The sequence below is a fragment of the Microtus oregoni genome, unplaced genomic scaffold (genome assembly GCF_018167655.1).
Source record: "Microtus oregoni isolate MIOR12 unplaced genomic scaffold, Mior012 000082F_ref0000272, whole genome shotgun sequence".
Classification (NCBI taxonomy): domain Eukaryota; kingdom Metazoa; phylum Chordata; class Mammalia; order Rodentia; family Cricetidae; genus Microtus; species Microtus oregoni.
Window position 1 is genome coordinate 998985 of NW_024544542.1, and position 20080 is coordinate 1019064.

Genomic DNA, 20080 nt, shown 5'->3' on the forward strand with positions numbered 1-20080 from the left:
TTGCCGTATGATGGAATACTACTCGGCAGTAAAGAGGAAAGAGCTGCACCGCCGTGGAGACAGCCATTGTCGATGGATCTCAAACTCCTGACACTGAGTCAAAACAGCCAGATGCTGAGCCACGCATCCCATCTGATCTCACTCCACACAAACCGTTGTGACAGAGAGTGTCTCAGTGGTTCCCGGGGCTGTGGGGAGAGGAAATACGGGCTGTAAAGGGCACAAGGAACTTGGGGGCAATGATGGAAATGTTCAGGACCAACCCTACCTAAACCCACTGAGCTACACGCTTAAAATAGATTCAGTTTATTGTTTCTGAATGAATTCTTAATGAAGTCGATGGGATTTTTAAAGAACACCTGCCATGAGTCATGAATTGTGCCAGGTATTTAGGACACAAAGATCACAGGTTATAAAGACAGGTAGAAAGTCACAGATGCTAACTAGTAGCTCGCTTTCTGTATGGGACTTTTTGCCCCAGGCAGCAGTGTGTGCTCCTCATGTTCCTGGCTCATTCAGTCCACATAACTACCCCGTGGGGTTGGCACTGTTACCTCCCTAGGTACAGTAGGGAAATGACGCTTGAGGAGGCAGAGAGCATCTGTCCTGTCATACAGTTTGGACGGAGGCTGAGGCAGAGAACATATGTCTTATGCCAGAGCCAAGCAGCTCTCTGGCTGGGCACTCTAAACACCCACCAGACCCCTATACACGGTAGGAAGGAGGTGCCAGATCTGGACAGAAAATGTGAAGGAACTGAGGAAGCAGAAACAGCCAGTGCTGCTCATAGGGACATCTTAAAGCCACTGTTGTGTGCCTTCCAGAAAAGCCAGGGAGAGAGAATCAATTCCTTGCAGATTTATCGTGAGTTTCAGGCCCCAGTAAGAGATCTAAAGGAGGCCCATTTAATCCCGACTGCCTGGGGCCACAGCCAGCCTAGGTTCACTTAGTGCTTATAGCATTTGCTACTCTAGAATTGCTAGAGGAGCAAATTTACTCTGCCTGGAGTGAAAGAAAAACAGAGGGGAGGAAAGCTGGACACACTCACCCCAGAAACCCTCATTCTTCTCCACACTTTGCACATATCTGCCTGAGAAGCCGGCCCTCCTGGGACCCCTGTTTCTGCTTCCTCCTTTTCTAAGAGTCCGTCTGGTTACAAGCTCCAGAGTCTGTTTACTTCAAGGCTATAGCACGGTGAAGTTATTGCAGGCGAAGCTGTCCTTTGTTCCTTCTTAACTGGCAGTGTCCCTCGGGTGCTCTCAGACTTCATCCAGCCTGCTGGGCGAGGAGGCTGCCTGTGCAGGAAGGCATGCTCCTTGTGGATGGCTGGCTGCCCGGCCAGCATCACGGGACCTGCGGGTTACTTTAAGGGCAGATACTGATATTCCTAGTCAGTCTCTCTCTCTCTCTCTCTCTCTCTCTCTCTCTCTGTGTGTGTGTGTGTGTGTGTGTGTGTGTGTGTGTGACTATCCTAAAGTGGGAGATTAGGTGGGTCAGAGGCCAGAGGACTGTGGTCAGAGTGACTGAGAACCAGCAGTTCCTTGTCTTCGTACAATGTTAGGACCCCACACGGCACGTGACAAGCAGCAGGTGCTCAATAAACAGGAAGAAAAGGAAACTGCAAAGAGGGTACTGAAAAACAATCCTCACCGAGGACGACTGTGCAGTTAGGTGAAGAGTCACTGAGCATACTAAACAGGATGGACACACCCCCCAAGCCAGCACAGTGTGCACTGGAGAAAGCCGAATGAAGTGAGGACGATGGGTGTCTCTGAGTGTGAGGAAGGTGGATGACAGAGGAACACTGCGCATCTGTGACTTGGGGAGCTCTAATGTAAGAACCGTGCTTACACAGCTGGTGTGATGGCTCAGTTGGGGAGCACTTGCTGTCCAAACCCGGTAACCTAAGTTCAATCCCTGGAACCCGTGTAAAGGTGGAAGGAGAGGACAGACTATACAAAACTGTCCTCTGACTTCCACAAGTGTGCATGCGCACATACACACACGCACACACGCACACACACACACACACACACACGTACGCATACACAAACATATGCACTAAATGCATCAAAATAACAAATACAATTTTAGCTGGGCAGTGGTGGTGCATGCCTTTAATTCCAGAACTTGGGAGGCAGAGGTAGGCAGATCTCTAGGTTCAAGGCCAGCCTGGTCTACAGAAGGGAGTTCCAGGACAGCAAAGACTACACAGAGAAACCCTGTCTAGAAAAGTCAAAATCAAACCAACCAAACAAATGAACAAAACATTTAAAGTAGTACTTGTAGCTGGTCCTGAATGGAACATGCTTGTAACTCCAGTACTTAGGAAACTGAGGGACAAGGAATTCAAGACCAGCCTTGGATATACGGCGAATTTCAGGCCAGCCTGGGCTACATAAGACCTTGCTTGAAAATGGGGGAGAGGGAGAGGCAAAGAGACAGTTCATGGGGTAAAGTTCACATAAAGATAAAAACCTGAGTTTAATCCCAGTACCCACAAAAAAGTAGGGTGTGGCAGCACGTGCCTACACTTTCAGAACTGAGGACAAGGAGACTCTTCCCTGGGGCTTGCTGGCCAGGTCTGGCTGAATCTGGTGAGCCAATGTCAGCCATACCCAACATAAAACAAACACATGGGTCTTCTCTGGGGTGTCTCTCCATTTTGGGCCCCTTCACCAGGACTCTCTCCTTGTTGCTGCCTAGGCTTCTGGCCTCTCCCTTTCAGCGAGGCGCTGGTATTATTTACCCTTGTATTCTAGGGGCCCTCATGAGCAAACTGGCAACAGAAGGAAGTCTGTTTGCTGAAGGGAAAATTTGGGTTTAAATATTAACATAATGGCAACTGTGTAAAAGTTGATAATGACAACTTAAAATAGTTCACTATTCCAGGCTGAAGCATGCTTGAGCACTCTAGAACGACGGATGAGAGTGGTAAGGAACGTAGCAGCGGAGGAGCCCATTTCAGGAGCGCCACTAAGGCAGAGGAGAAACCCATTTCAGGAGCGCCACTTGACTGTGACTCGTGCGGCACCAAGTGAAAACTCTGTAGACATCACGGAGGGCTCCTAAGAAAAGGACGCCGCAGTTCCGACTCAGAGTGAGCAGCGGACATAAGAGAGCCTCCTAGAGATGTCAATGCCTCTGCCACCTCTGACAAGTTACCTCTCAGGGCTTTGCCCAGGCAGGCTGGCACTAAATAAAGAACAAGGAATTAATGTCTTCAAAGTGAGGTGTTACAGACGCTCAAGGCGCTCTCGGGAGATGCACTGTCACCTGGGAACCCTCAAGGTCAATTCTGTATATATATATATTAAAGTTGCTCTGTTGCCCAGGCTGGTCTTGAATTCAAGATCCCTAGTGCCAGGATTACAGGGAACACTTCCACACATGGCCCCCTGTATACAATTAAAATTTAGATTTCCACAAGTTCTCTGCCATAGAATGTTGCAGATGCCAGTGACTTAAGAAACAATAGTGTTGGCACTGAAGATGCAGACTTTTGCCCATGTGCACATATGTGCAGCTACATGTTCATATGCATGTGCACACATGCATACAAATTACTTTCCTTCTTAAATCCCTCGCCTGCTCTCTTTTCTATCCCAAAGTCAAGGCCAAAATCAGATCTTTGTGGCATGGTCATTCGACCTGATAGAGTCATGCTAGAGGCAGACACATGGGGAACACTGATTTGAACCCCGTTTTCTTAACTAGCTAAGCACTGAGGGGCACTGACACTAAACACTGCCACCAACCCCTCCTCCTTCAGAAGGAAGAAAAGACTTTTTAAGGACATCTATCTTGGTACAAGTGAGCAAAATCCTAATTAAAATGGGGTGATTGGATGGAAAATAAATACTGTGTCCTTTTTTGGAGTAATTTATTGAGAAATTATTTTGTGCAGGTCTATAAAAGTCTGCTCAGCCGTACTGACTGTTTTCATTAAAGTAAACAGTCTATCTTTGGGGATGCAAGTAACAAAAATTTTGATTCATTAAACAAAAGTTGCATAACATGTACTTATTTACTGCATATGTAATTGGGGGTTTCCACTTGGGAAGAATTCTCTCAAAATAGTAATAAATACAAAGGGCCAAAGGTACTAAGATAAGCAATCAGACTCAAGATGAGCGGGCAGGAAGCTCAGAGACCACGGGTGTGTGTGTGTGTGTGTGTGTGTGTGTGTGTGTGTGTGTGTGCAGTGCTGTAAGAGACAGGAATCTAAACAGTGCATACGATACGGCTGGATATAATATTACCAGGTCAGGATCGGTATTACATAATCACATAGCTAAAAGATAGCCCGAAACCACCGCCTTCTTTTTCTGTGTTGAGACAGGGGCTCACAGAGGGTAGGCCAGCCTTTAACTCCTGATCCTTCTATTTTCTATAGTTTGAGTGCAGGGATTACAGGCATGTGCCACCACATCCAGCTTTTAAGTATTCCAACATAATTCATCATGTAAAATGTTATCTTCAAAAAGGAAGTGGTTGCAAATCTATTTGTCCTTGAAAGTGAAATGAGAACAACTTAAGACGTGCTCAGATGAGCCATGGTAAACTTCAGGTCACTTCTGGGACCTTGGACAGGATGAGGACTCTGGGATCAGCCTGAGTAGCTGCCTGGGCCACACCAATCTCCCTGTATCCCTCACACTGATGGACCAGGTACTCTGTTCGCGCTTCTGAGGATCGAGACAGTACAAGGGCTCTACATTAGCCCCTGAATCAGACTGCTGGCTATGAAGGCGACCCCAGGGTCTGCCCCTTCGTGAGGCAAGCTATGCTCACTGCTTCTCCACCAGGAGAGGCGCATCTCCCTCGTCCTGATCGCTGCTGAGTATAAGTCTTGAGTTTTTCCTTACTTTGTGTCACTGTAGGCTCAGGAAATGCAAACCACTCACTACTCATAGCTGACTGAGCAAGATACTGACAACAAAGAAATCTGGATGAGATAGAGGATGAGCTACTCCAACCTGTGACTTTGCTAGCACTTGAGATCTTGAAGAGGCATCCAGCACGGACGACGGCCAGAGAAGACAATCAAACATTTATGGAATTTTCCCATCCAAATGGAATGTCTATATCACCCAGTAATTGCCTCTCCTGGAAACTGAGAGATTATTTGTTTCACTTACACATAGTCCCTAAGAACAGGAAAGATGCTGCATCCAAAAAGCGAACCTGAATCTAGAGGGCGAGCTCATACAGTTACTGTTGACTTCCTGCACCACAAAAGGACACCACAGAGCAGGCCAGCCTCCCCCCGAAGTAACAAGCATCCACATTCCTTTCATAGAGGCTCTGAGGAAGGTCCCCCCAAAAGAAGTCTCAAAGTTGAGTGCCTAGCACAGCATTAAGTAACCTCCTGGGTTTTAGGAGTCCTAAGTCAAATACTAAAGACAAACAAAATCAGTATTTGTAAACCGCTCCTTTGCCGCTAATCCGCAGATGGAAAATGGAGACAGGTGAGGCCAGACCTCTGGTGTGTGTAACTGTTGTTCTTGCGGGGTATCATCTGAAACCTACACCCTGTAATAGCTTCTACCGATTGGAACATACGTCACAATCCTATATTTTCTAGATCTATACACAGGATATTTTTCTATGTTCCTAAACAACAGTTGACTTAAAAACAAAACAAAGCAGGCTGGATGTTCTAGATGAGTATCTGAGGCTTATTAGCTCCTTTTTTACTTTTCTTTACAGTTCACTTCCTGGGGCCAAGTAATTCTTTTCTTAAAGTATTCAGACACACGAGTTGCATGCTGGAATACCAATTCTGAGATGGTCCTCTCTATATGCTCAGTCTCAAAGGCCTAGAGTATGCAAACAAAGATGCTGTGGGCAGAAGGCCAGCTAATAAATCTCATTTCCGACCGGCATCTGCGTAGAACAGAGCTGTAGGGAGTAGCCTCTCCAGGGAGGTCCAGGCCACGACTCATTCGCTCTTTGAATTAAAGATTGTCACCTTGGATGGCCCTCACCACATTTATTTTTTAAGCAGCTCTTAAAATATCTGGATTCCTAACTGTGGTGGGGAGGCGGGGGCTGGAGGCGCTCTGTCGTGCAGTGGGTGTAGAAATGTGTGCGGATGGCTTTACTGGGTCATTTTGATACCTGACTGCTTCTAGTGCAATTTCTAACACAGATGTGATTTTAAAAAGGGGATCCTGCTTTCTAATTAAAGTGCACAGGGCTTTCGATCATGATTTGTTGTTACCTATTGAACTTCAGGCTGTAAAAAACGGACCCTGTTTACATGCATTGATATCTGCCTTATGATGTCTAGACCAGGACCACATCATATTCTTTTTGTGAACAATCTGGTACTTGGCCCCAGGGAACGGCTCACCAGGTAAAGGTGCTAGCTAGCCTCCAAGCCCAGTGGCCTCAGTTTGATCTCCAGAAGTCACATGGTGAAGGAAAGAACACACTCAAGCAAATCTCATCTGTGGTATGTGCACCCACCCACCCTAAATAAATAACAGCAAAAGAAATTAAAAGAAACCAGAGTGACCGCTTGCACATTAGCGGTCCTTGAGAAATGCCATTGTCCTTTCTAGGGGTCCCTGCCTTCTCTTGCCTGCAATGCCGGCAAGGTGAGGCGTACTCCAGTCTACGCTCCCCAAAGTGTTCCTCTTTGGAAACAGAGCACGTTCCCTGTTTACAGACCTGCATGCATGCTCTTAGGCCTTCCATCTCTCTAAGAGTACAATTAAAGGGACTTAAGAGATGGCTCAGAAGTTAAGAGCACTGGCTGTTCTTAGAGAGAACCTGGATTCATTTCTCTGAGCTACATGGTGGCTCATAACTGTCTCTCTCTACCACCAGTTCCAGGAAATACGACACCCTCCTCTGGCCTTGGAGGGCACTGTATGAATGTGGTCCATAGATTTACAGGCAAAACAGACATAAAGTGAAAAAAACAAAAACAAAAACACTAGGACTACATAATCTTCATGGTAAGAAGCCCTGTCAAGAAATAAAGCCCGAGAGAGGGGCTGCTGGAGTGGACCTGGGAATCAGTGACAGCCAGGATCAGAACTGCTTCTGGTGTTGCCAGGGCCCTCAGTACACTCAGGCTCTCTCAGGCACCTCACAGAAAACTTCCAGGCATATCTCACTCACTGTTGAAAGCTACCTCGCCTACAGCCAAGGTCAAACTTCTACTTGGTTAAATCTCTGTTGTGGCTTTCAAATCGCCTTCCAAGTTTCCTCAGCAACCAGATAGCTACATTATTCCGGTCTTAGGATGCCAAAGTAAGGGCGGAATGCTTCCTGGATAGAAAAATGTGTCACATTTTTCCCCTTCTCTTAGGTCTCTCCAAAAACTATGCAGTAGTTAATATTGTATTGCTCATTCACTTTGAAAGAAAGCAGGCCAAGGGAGACACCCAGTGTGTCTGTTTCCAAGGGTGTCCTGTACATCATACAGCACAATGGAGCTATGCCGGCAGCTTTCTTCCCTGAGCCAAAGCATCTCTCACTACATCGCCCAGCAATCGTAGTCTATAAAATATGAACACAGGGTTTCCAGAGAAGTTACCAGTGTAGTCAGATCTTTACCAAAAATTTAGGGTTTTCTTTGTTTTAATTGTATATAATTTAAGGTGATACCATAAAACATCAAAAAGCAAAGCAGAAATCATTTAATAAGTAGAAGGAATAACTTGGATTAAAAACACAAACACAATTTCATCATAAAGCACTATCTTTTTTTTTCCCCACAAGAAGGGCCCATTTGACCTTTTTGGCAAACAGTTTTTCATTACCACTTTGAGTTGGTTCATATGAGTAATAAAACCCAATTAGGCAACTTCCTCTGGCCCACGTGGTAAAATGTGTACTCCATCCTAGGAGCAGCAGCTACTGACATAGCGGGGATTAAGATGCTCAGGAAATAAGGGCTTCAAATTTATTGCCTACAAGAACAGTTCAAATAAGTGAGCTTTCAAAGCAACTTGATTTTGTTTATTTTTAAATTCTCTTTCTAGGTTCACCCAGTGGAGAAAGGTGAAAAAGAGAGGGACCTTCCAACAGTGGGATCCCCAAAAGGCAAGTTCCAGAAGTTGAGGACCAACTGTGGCTTACATTACGAGAGTAACAATCACTTGAAATCCGTGAGGATGCCCTGCCAATTCTAGTCATTGGAACCATAAGATGTGAGACTGGGTGATCTCAGGGGGGCAGTCAAAATTAACTTCAAGTATTTATGTAACTGCCAGAGATGGAATAGAGCAGAGGGTGGCCTTTACCTCCCTCCTTTTGAGACAACAAATGGTATCTCTGCTCAATAAGGAATGAAGTGGGGAGTTTGGGAGTCTCCTTTATGATGTGCACATAGAATCTGAACACAGAATATTCTGCCCATAATATTATTTGAGAATTCAGATGGCAGGCTTACTTTAAAAAGTAGTTATTTCCTGTTGCTCACTGGCTCAGAGGCTGCATCCTGCAGGTATGTGTGCTCCACTTTAAAGCAAAAGCATCGCTGGTGGTTATGAAGGTTACATTTAAAAATAACCACCTCAGTACAAAAGAACTTCAGAGGAAATACAATCTGAGCTATCCGTCTCCCTGTACGTCTGGCCTTGAGCTGCCTAAGATCAAGCTACATTCTGCATCACATTGTTATCCTTATTAAACAATGCAAACAATTTTAATGAGCTTATCTATGGGAACATATTGCCAGATATGTTAATGCAAAAATGATGCCAACGACACAGGCAACTCATTAATCAAAAGGCTCACAATACAATGACCCATAGCATTCCCATCCTCAAATCAGACCTCAGCAAAAATATAAGGAATCACCTTTCTGGTATAAATAAGAAGGAAGGACTCCTCCACCCATGCAGAGGCCATAAAACTCTTCAGAAAATGCATAGCGGCGCTGGGTTTTGGTAGGTTTCCTTTTTGTCGTTGTGGGTTTTTTTGTTTTTGTTTTTTCTTTTTTTTTTTTTTTTAACCCCTAGGTCTGAAACAGTCTAGGCTCTTTCTAATCAGCCTCGGCTTCCATGGAGAGATTTTGGTGAATGTCTGACACTGTGACCTCTGCTGTCAATCCTTGCACCAATCAGCGTGCAGAATTCTTACAAAGCTCCATCAATCTGGCGGTTTAACATCACACACTGCAGCTTCATCTAGAGGATTCCATCTTTTCCTGCATGCTCCCCAGGTTAAGCGCAAGCGCGCTCCTCACCATCCTCCCTTTCTCGCCATTCTCCCGTTTGTTTGCTCCTTTAGTGCCCGCCACCTAATGGTTCCTTTAAATGCTAAAAGGGAAGGAGGAGAGGAAGTGCTGAGCCTGTGTCCCTTCGGGGATGCAGGAAGATGGCATGCAGGGAAGAGATGGAGGGAGACCTCTTGCAGGCAACAAACCTATTCGCCCGCGGAAGCCTCCATGCTCACCCCACCGACACAGGACCCTGCAACCAAGCAATCCCGGCCTCCGCGTTACGTAACGGGACGGACCGTCCGCAGCCACCCGTGCCAGTACCTGTAGGACCGCTCCCCGCGCACTGTGTGCTTCCGGAAAGGAATGATGGTCCCGTTATCCTGGATGATGTCGTTGTTGTTCTCTCCATTTGGGGACAAGGTTTGGGTCGGCCCAGGCATTGGCGCTCTCCCGACAGAGGGAACACACGCGGAGGCTGGCTGTGGCGAAGGGCTGTGTCTCCCCGCTGCTTACTGCTCACTCTGCAGCCGCGCTCTGCTCCTGCTCCGCGCCCGGCCCCGCCCTCCCAAAGCCACGCCCTCGAAGGCCACTCCCTCTCACGTCAGGGCGCCTGCAGCAGCGGCAGCGACTGGTCACGTGCCCAGTGTCGCCATAGCAACCCGCTAACTCGTAGACTTGCCGAGGTTCACGCAGAGCGGCTCAGCGTGAGCGCCCGGGGCTGCAGGCTACAGAGCGAGGGGCTGGCCGGCATCTGGCGTGGACCCGCCCTGAGCCGGAGTGAGAACCGGCTCTTCCTTTAGCTGCTTCCTCTCAGACCAAGCTGCCCCTGCAGCTGGACACACAAAAGGATTCATGCCCAGGCCTGGGGTAGCTCCAAGGCCCAGGACAGGAAACGTGGTCAGGTTGCAGGACAAACCCACAAAGACCTGGAGGCTAGCTTCTAGGGAAGGTGGGGGACTAAAAGGGTTAAGCTTTCCCTTGTCCTCTGTTCTCCACAGCAGCCACCTCCTGCTTAAAAGAAGCAGAAAAATAAAACCTGTATGGAAACTACATCTTCTGAGACCATACCGTGAGGACGACCGTTACAAATTAAATGACTCTGTACAAAATAATTTACCAATTGTGATATTTTTTAAAAAAATTATTTATGTAATCACCAGTTTATAATATCACCGTTAGAGAAACCTTTTTTTTTCCTTTATAAAAGCAGGCTTGTGTTAGGACTAGGCTAATCTTGAACTTATGATCACCTTGTTCAAATTACCAAATTCTAGGATTATCTATGCCCCAAGTCTCAGCTGTCCTCTATTTCTTTTCCCTGCCCTTTGATTCCTATCATCAATTCTCTGTCCTTTATTGATATGTGGATTAGACAAGTGACCACCTCATTTAACATTTGGAAGCTCAACGCTCAGGCTGTTTCAGCAGTGCAAATGGTATTTGCAAATAATTTGCTGTAAGTCAGGAACCATTATCCCCAATTTAAAAACGGACATGCTAGAAAAAGACCACACCGGAAGTGATGAAGCAAGGCTAGTAAATGACACATTTTTTTTTAACAGTGTGACCACCCACTAGTGACCTGTGATGTTATAAACCTAGGTATGAAGTATTTCAGTACGTGTCCAAAATATTATGAAAAGATGAATGCGTACAGAATTGCAAGTACCATGCAAAGCCTGGGGTTTCGATAATAAACAGCCCCCACCGAGGACCAGCGCTGTCGCTTCCTGAGTGAAGAGGGTCTGGATTCTCTACTCGTTAGAAGCTCTCTCTGGATATCCATAAAGTGGATAAAGAAGAAAATTTGGGGGTGTAAAAAGCCCCACATGAGTGAGGATAAAGGGCAAAGTTCCCAGTTACGGCTTCCTCCACCATTGGCCACTATGTGGCCTATCATGGTCCCCATAGTGTGATACAGATATTAATAACAAAAATTCTGTCATTCCTGAAAATTCAACAGCATGTGTCCCCAGTTATAAGTTATTTCTGTGTCAACCTTCTGGGATTGGAATCAAATGTTCCACAGCACAGATGGTAATGATAATCTCGAGCAAGCCCCTCCCCATTTCCTTTCTATTTTATACTCGACTTTTGGCCAGTGATTTTAATAATTTTATTTTTTCTGCTTTTTCAGTTAGTTCCACAGGACAAAAACTAGTTCCTTCCTCTGAATCCATCTCATGATAGTTGTTTTTCTCATCCAATCAGGATCCAGTTCTGACAGAAGACTTCCTAAGGAGCACGGAGAGCTGTTCAAGAGGCACACCGGGTGTCATTCCCATCCAACAGCCAGCTAAAAGGAGCTGGGACTGTGGCCGTTAGGAGGCAACTCGACACACACTTCCTCTTGCTGTTTCTGTTACTTGACCCACTTGCTAATTTCTCCACTGACTTCTTTCCTCTCGCAGAAGCTTTCCCTTTCCGGTAGTCGGTCTGAAATACCGCCCGCGGATCAAATGCACTGTTTTCCCACTGTGCCCTCTCAATGGGGGTTCTTTCATGGAGCTCACTTTGGCATGATGGTGAGGACTAATTTGGTCAAAATTTGAATGTCCAGTCCATCGCTTTAAACTCATTTCTACCAGTCTGCAGAGTAAACATCCCTGCCTATCCACCCTTGTCCGGTTGTTCAAGAAGGAGGGAGTGATGACCAAAAATGTAGTCAGTAGGCTGAAAAGGGAGGGATAGTGGACTCTCAAGCTCTTGTAAATCTTCCTCTATGACCGCTCAGAGCCTTGCTACTATAAAGGGACCGGAGAGTTCCCGAGAGCGGCCATTACCCTCTAAGATGCGGGGGTAACAGGGGTAATAATCTAAAAACATTAAACAGATGCCTTTCGTTCCTCTCACATAAATCAGGTTACCTGGCAGCTAGTCTCCAATTTAGCCTTGGGGAAAAGAGGAAGGCAAATCCCACTTTGGGGAGAGTATGATTCAATATGGGAAAATACAGAAAAGATGAAATGAGGCAAAGAAAAACCCATCCTTTCAAGGCCCAACCAAATGAATGTAGGAATAAAGGTTAAAACAATCAATCAATCAATCAATCAATCAATCAAAAGGCAACTAGTTTCCCAGTCTGTCTCCTAGAAGAGACATCAAATAGGCTGAAGGTCCTGCCAAAATCTAGGGGACGTCCTTTGGTCTCATTTCACACTGAGAAGTCTAGGGAATGGCTATAGTTGAAGGAACGTCTCATTAATCCTATTCATTCCCAAGAGAGGTGCAGCCTGTCCCAGTGAAGACCTCCTTGCTTGATAAGGTCCAGCCCTGCTCCCCAGTGAAGAATGCTTACAAGCTATGGCTCCATCACAGTGCAGACCCCTTTCCTAACAAGGTGTGGCCTGTCACAGTGTCACCACACTTCAGGAAGCTCAGGTAATGATAGTAGTGATGGCAAGGGTGTTATCACAGCAGATGCCGAGGGACACGAAAAGTTCACAGGAACTCAAATAGGAGAGATAGCTAGCTGTGAGAAAAGGGACACAGTGTCAGAGCCAAGTGTGTAGGTGCTGCTGAAGAGTTCACCACAGGGACTGGAGAGACGGCTCAGCAGTCAAGAGCACTGACTATTCTTCCAGAGGACCCGAGTTCAATCATTCCCAGCACCCACAAGGCAGCTTACAACTGTCTGTAACTCCAGTTCCAGGGAATATGACACCTTCACAACAATGTACATAAAATAAAGTTGAGAGAGAGAGAGAGAGAGAGAGAGAGAGAGTGAGAGAGAGAGAGAGAAGCATGGGACCAACAGTCCCACCCCACCCACCTTCTGGCTTTCTATAAGACCTTCACATCCATTCAGTCCCCAGACCTCGGGGAAAGGGGGTAGGCACTTAGAAATCGGCTATTTACCTAAGAGATGGAGCTCAAAGGTCTCTAATCTGAAAGATGCTGTAATACAGGGAGCTGGCAAGCTTCAAACTTTCTGGTTCCCTAGTCCCCAATAGGTTAAGGGAGGTCACAAGGATGAAAGGCGGTGTCTATGTATACCTAACCGTGGATTACAGTTTTGTTGTGTACCCAGAGGGTTACCAAAAACTGTGTGCAGACTACAGTCCTATGGCTCCAGGTGCCCAGGGTGGGGGGGGGGGCGCACTCCTCTCACCAAGCAGCTATTAAAGTTGGGGCTCTGGCTCAGGCAGCTGTGGGGGCTGGGCTTGGTTTACATACATACACTGCTATGTAATTTTGACAACTTGTTTCATATCTTTACGATCTTGTTCCCTGATCTATAAAGCCGTGTAGTGATACTGGCTTCACTGTGTCGCTGTGGGGTTAGATTACGGACTGCACTGAAAGCCCCTGACCTTGAAACTGGCAAAATACTCAGGCTCTGACCTCAGGACACTTCCAGGGCTGAGGGTGATGAGAGAGTACAACACAGTTACAGTACAAGGGCTAAGATCAGCACCAAACTCACAGTGGGTCTGTGTTCTCTGGACGGCTGTCCATCACCAGCAGTAACAACAGAAATCTTTTCTGATCACTTCCCAGGCAACACTTCCAGTGCTGCTGTCACGGAGCAGAGCCTGGCAGGCGGGAGGCACTAGAGGAATGCAATCATTCATTTGTTCAGTGAGTGTTTCAGGGGAAGAACAGGTTGTTAGCTATTGGATGGATACCACCCTTCTTGCCCATCAGCCTAGGTGCTTATCCTGGAGGCAGGGTTGTCTTTAGAATGACGAATGGAATGGGGAGGAAGGATGGAGGCGAAAGGCTTTTGACAGAGGCAGGAAAGGGTGTGCTCCCTGCAGGACACTGCAGGCTGCTCTGTGCAAAGGGAAAGCAGAGTGCACAGTGGCAGAGGCCAGCAGGAAGAGGCTCTAAAGGCTGGCTGTGCTGAAGAGCTTGGCTGAAATCTGAAGTGATCTGCAAGCAGGAAGTACAGAGAGGGCAACTGACGATGACATTTGCATACTGAATGATGATGATGGTATGGAAGAAGAGTAAACCCAGCTCCCAAATCTATAACAAACAAAACCAAAACAGTGAAGATTTAAACCAACAGATCAAAGGACTTTAGAAGCAAGCACACATTTGAAAATTCAAATACATGTTAGGGTTTGGTAGATAACAGGCCAGGTGATGGGAATGGATTGAGGGTAGGTAGGAGGTAGTGAAGGAAAGAGAAACATCTCAGAGGTCCCAAGCATCAATTAGCAAGTTTAGGAATACAGATTAAATTGTTGCTTTGGAAGAAAGTTTCTCAAAGTGCATTTCAGTCACAGAGAAAAACCCACAGGATGTGCTATTAGCTGTCAGACCATGGGTGAGTCCTTCAGCATTTGTTGAATGCGCGTGTGTGTCTCAATCTTATCTGTGTTTGATGTGGATACGCACTAATTTGCAGATAATTGTCTCCAAAGTGCTGCAGCAGCCGCTCTCACTCACGCAGCAAGATAAGACCCTTTGGAATTTTTTAAAAGCTGAGCGATAAAGAGAGAAAAGTAGGAAAGGAGGGAGTCTGCCTATGGCTACATATCCTAGGAAAGGAGAGGTCTCTAGGGCCAGGTGGCACAGAAAGTTTGCGTAAGATAAGAACCATGAGAGAAGCATTTACTCCATTTGGGGAGTTGTTCTCAAGATATTTTTAAAGGGTAGATTTCAGACCAGGCCCATCAATGTTGGCTGAAGAAAAGAAAGGCGTCTTTCAAGGAGGAGGGAAAGCTGAAATTCTTCATGAAGACATGAGCTTGGCAATGAACCTTATATCAAAGGGAAGAAAAAGGTGTTATGTACATAGACTCAGGAGCTAATGGGGCTTGGTAAGCATTTGCCTTAAAATGCTCGTCCTTGCAATCTTGTAAGGGACTGATGCACACACAGCTTATAAGCTGCACCAGCTGGATTGCTACCCCTCCCAAACTCTAGAGGAGTCAGTGTCTGTTTGGGTGGAAGCTTCACCTCTGCCCCTGGCATCCAAATATCCAAAGGGCCTGGAATGTTTGAGTGAAAGTTCCATCCCAAGCCCCCTCCCCTGGGAGTTGCCTCAATCCAGACTCTACCTCCGAGAAAGCCTACCAAATGATGACCCCTCCACGGCGAGGCTCAAGACTACTCCCACAGAGTATTTAAAATGCCCCGAGAACAAATACGTGGTTTTCTGGTCTTCCTTCCCATCTTCTCTCTGGGGGCCTGGAAGCATTAGTATCCATTAAACCTGGGCTTTTTCTAATTTGGTTTGATTTGGTCTGATTTGGATTATTGTGTCGGCTGAGAGGTTTATCAGGGCACAAAAACTTTTCAGTGTCCACTCCCTCCAAAGCTAAAACAAGCAAATAAAAACTCAAGGTATTTGAAATGTATGTTGGGCACGCAGGGTTTCTCAGGCAGACCCAGAGGCCAGAGAGTAATAGCCAAAGGCTTCATCTACCAGATACACACAAAGATGACTGGATAGGACACCAAGCTAGGAGTTCTCTCAGGACAGGAACATCAACAATGGCATATTGGCAGAGCTATTCTCTCTCTTCTCTTCTCTCTGCATTGCCTTGGATTTGAGAACCAACAAAAACAAACAAACAAATAAATAAATAAATAAAAATCCAAAATTTAACATAACCCACTGGATGGACCAGGACTGGCTAGGAACCCGATTCCATCCTGGAAGTGCCTTCTCATCATCAAGCCTTTTCCAGGCTTCCCGTGTTTGTGGATGCTGATCTTCATCACCATCAGAGGCGTTCACAGGTGTGGCACCACCTCTGAGGGAGGCTTCTCCAAATACAGACAGGAGATTCCACTTGGCAGTGGCCTCTGCTGCCCTAGGACAGGCCATTCTCACATGTGCGTCCTCTATTATTTCAAATGGGAGGTTCTGTTTACCAGTGACTTACAATACGCTACACACTCCACATTACATCAGTGAGTAAGTACATGATCTGCTGGCCAGTGGCGCTGTCCTGAAATCACATTAGTGATATAGAAGAGAATTTGGATTTGATTGGTGTTTCCTACGGGCTTGGTAAGAATTTCGTGATACAAGCATGCTTCCTGGCTTTAGACAATACAATTTATTTAATCAAAGTTGATAAATGTTCTTTCCCAGATTCGGAAAGACCTTTTCAGAACTAACCTACATGAGTTTGTTCCTCCAGAACTGGCATTTTGTTTTGTTTGGTTTGAGGCAAATTCTTACTATGTCGCTCTGACTATCCTGGAATTCACTATGTAGTTCAGACTGGCCTTGAACTTACAGAGATCTGCCTACCTCTGTCTCACAAGTGCTGGAGTACTGGCCTTTTTGAAAGACCCAAACAAATGACTAACCTCTTTTTCAGACCAAACTCAAGTTCTCTGGAAGAACAGCAGGCTCTCCTAACTGCAGAGTAATCTCTCCAGCCCCTAGTACCGACTTTTGAGATCATTGGTCTTTGCATGTAGGTTATGAGCCATGCCAATAGCTTAGTGGATTTATCCAGAAGGCAGGGTTTTGCAGGTCTCCAGTGTGCCAGCAAAATAGCAAGATTTGCATGATGTTAAAATATAGATTATTCATTCCATCATATAAGATGGTAAGAGTTCTGTGTTGAGTTTTCTCTAATTTACTTTTTCTTAAATTTTCAAAAGGTTTAGTTTTTTTTTTGGAGTAACTTAACACGATGGGGATGCAGTTTTCAAACATTTGCAGAACATTACAATTTTTGCAGTCATTCAATCAAATCTACAATGTCAAGTTCCAGTCCATTAAATAAAATGTGTTTTTGAACTACAGCATCTGGTTAAATCTCAGAGCGTTAAACACATTCTCTAGAGAAATACAGAGTAATAAACATAGTGAAACATTTATTATCACACGAATACAGAAACCAAGCAACCATGCTTGCAGAAACCAAGGAAAACCCACTGTGATACCAGTGTTTGTCTGAGGGCTTAACCTTTCTTTGGCGAGTACTTACTGAGGACTTACTGTGTGCCAGGCTAATTTAGGCATTGGAGAAACAAATACACAGACAAAATCCCTTGCCTTCATGAACTTGCGTTCATGATGTGTTCAAGGATGTGTATTGGGTGGGGTGAAGAGAGATTAGAAGCAGTGTGTCAGATGGTGGTAAACGCTGCAGGAAAATATAAAGCTGGGAGAAACGATGGGACGGTTTTAAATGGGCTGCTCGGGGCCGGCATTGCCACAGTGATGATACTGATCCTGTGACTTGGAAGAGAGGGAGAGCGGTGTGGACCACAGCAAGTGCAAAGGCCCTGAGGTGGGAGAGGGCCGTAAGGTGCCTTTGTGGCAGAGGGAGTGTGTGTGCTTGTGTGGTGCAGAGAGCAGGGAGACAGCTGTTGGCAATGAGGTCAGAAAAATCACAGAGAGGCCACAATGTGCAGGGCTTTGAAAATTCATTGTAAAAGTCTTTGGCTTAAAGCCAACGTTGGAGACCGTTCATATGTAGTAGTGTTAGCAGTGTGGGCACACATGTGGAATGCTCCCTAATTATAGCAAGAACAGCACCTAATATTTCAGTGCTTTTTATGGGCCAAATGTTATGCTTTACAGTGTGTCGGTATTTTCATCCTCAAAGAAACGTCAAAGAAACGGGCTATTTGAAGTCCCATTTGTCAAGGAGGTAACTAGCTAGATGACTTCACAAGATCAGCAGCCGGGATGTGGCAGAGCTGGGCATGAGCAAGCCTGTCATATGTCAGAGAGTCAGAGAGTCTTCTTTGGCTTGCTGGACTCACCTTTCAAGCTGGGGTCTGGTTAACCCGAGAGGAGGAATGCGGAATCCAGGTCAGTGAGGGGGAGGGGCGAGCTGCAGAAGGTCCGAGGAATGTAGGAAGCAAGGAATGTCAAGTGAGGTCCAGCTAAGAGGCAGAGAGCCCTGAAGTCAGAGGCTAAGCAGGAGACCAATGTTCCAGGGGACGAGGGATTAGAAGAAATGAGGACAGAAACAAGCTATGGCCGAGAGAGAAAAAAGCTAGAGGGTAGAGGAAGAAACACTAGGATTTTGGGTTACCAGTGTCTATGATTGAGAGAGAGAAAGAACGATTTTTCTACCCTGATTTATTGTGATTAATGATTTTAGTTCACTGTGAGCCTCAGCTAGCAGTGCCCATCTCTTGGATGCCTTCTGAAAGCAGAGGAGACCACAGGCATTTTTTGGTATTTGTATTCAAAGTTTAAATCTGTTTTCGTTTTTACTATGCCAAGATGTTGTAATTCACCCATCCAGCTCTAGACATGGCTATTTGGATGTGTTCGCTAAAATGTGCCTGTGTCTGAATTTATGAAATTCCTTTATTTCCTCCTCCCACTTATTTCCATGCTAAAATAGGAACATATCTTCATGGAGTTACTAGATAGGACGTCTTAAAAGTGGTAGGAGCATGCAGGGCTCAGTCCAATAGGGAAAGACATGAAGAGGTTCTAAGTATCACTAACAAATCAATAACCTTCCAGAAGATTCCAAGGCTTTCAAGAGAAGATTTCCTCAGGGGTTCTCAAATGTCAGCCAACCTATTGAGCTTTATTTGTTAAATCTGATCCTGCAAAGTTGAAACCCAGCGAAGAGACTCCTTGATGCAATCAAGAAGGCCAGAGGAGTGGGGAAGCTGCAGTATCAGGTACCAGTCCGTAGACTTTCAGAACCACTCAAAGCCCAGGGCAAGAGGCGGGATGCTAGGAGGGAAGGGCTTCGTGAGCCTGGGCCCCCTCTGTCAAGCCTGGTGTGTAGCAGCAGAGTTGTGGCTCTGGGACACCTCTTTACAGTGTGTCAAGGCCACAGAGGGAGGCTGCTGAAAGCACAAGTAATGGGAGAGGAATCCCCCAATTCCTGACCTCATCCAAATAAAATCCGTGAGAAGAAAATTAAAGCATCTTACTTCATTATGGAGAAAAAAAAAAGGAATGCAACTGGAAATTATGAAGTAAGACTAAATTTCTACCAGAAATGTTTTAATTAGTGTTCATAGCTTGCTTCATCAGAAATGGCTTTAATTAGATCTTGGAGTACCCAGTGTCTTCATGTTTTCTGCTTTGTTTTTTTTTTTTGTTTGTTTGTTTGTTTGGTTTGTTAGTTGGTTTTTTCGAGATAGGCTTTCTCTGAAGCTTTGGAGCTCAACCTGGAACTCGTTCTGTAGACCAGGCTGACCTCGAACTCACAGAGATCCACGTGTCTCTGCCTCCTGAGGGCTGGGATTAAAGATGTGTGCCACCACCACCCAGCCTGTCTTCATGTTTTTAATCTGTATTGACCCAGCATCTACAGAACACACACATAAATTGTAAGCATTGACGCGAGGGTCTACTCATAGAGGGAAGCACACAAAAACAGTGGGCCACCTTCAAGAAGCTTCCGTGTCACACTTTTATCTAAACAAATCAGACCCGGAAATCGGAAGGCATCTCAATCTTTTAATTAAAAAAGAATTGCTTTCTTTTACTCCATGTGTGCAAGTGTTTGGTCTGTATGTGTATCTGTGTCTGAGGAGGTCGAAGAGGGAGCCAGATTCCCTAGAGCTGGAGTTATACACGGTTGTGAGCTGTCACGTGGGTGCCAGGAACTGAGCCCAGGTCCTCTGGAAGAGCAGCCAGTGATCTTAACCCAGATCTTCCTCTCTCCAGCCCAGAATCCCAGTTTCACTCAGTCTTAACCACTTATAGAGAGACCCAATGAATCATCAGTCAGCTGACGCACCTAGACTCACTCAATTCTCAGGATTAACTGTAATTCAACCATCTTCTCAATGCCCTCCAGGCCGCATTCCAGCCTACTCTGAGCCCTCCCGTCAGTGTTCAAGGAATCATCCCCAATAAGAAATGGGCCTGCGTGCAGAGAATATTACTGTTCCACCCTTCTGTGGAATTAAATAGTTCTTTGAACCTGAGTGGAGAGGCTTTCTCTTCGGGCTGTCAGTTCCCAAATCATGACACAGAGACTTATTAGTAGT

At 45.8% G+C, this 20080-nt stretch overlaps 1 protein-coding gene across 3 annotated transcripts in view; it reads right to left on the reverse strand.

The window, feature by feature from the left end:
• LOC121441856 (microtubule-associated protein RP/EB family member 2) overlaps positions 1 to 20080 on the reverse strand; it is a 142963-nt gene that overhangs the window by 80623 nt on the left and 42260 nt on the right. Inside the window, exon 1 of one of the 3 annotated variants that reach the window (XM_041643177.1) lies at positions 9506 to 9716. The exons of the other annotated variants lie outside the window; for them this stretch is intronic. Within the exon in view, the coding sequence (XP_041499111.1) occupies positions 9506 to 9624 (119 nt within the window). The 5' untranslated portion in view covers positions 9625 to 9716. Of the gene's footprint in view, positions 1 to 9505; positions 9717 to 20080 lie in introns of those variants that run through there. 3 annotated transcript variants of the gene reach the window in all.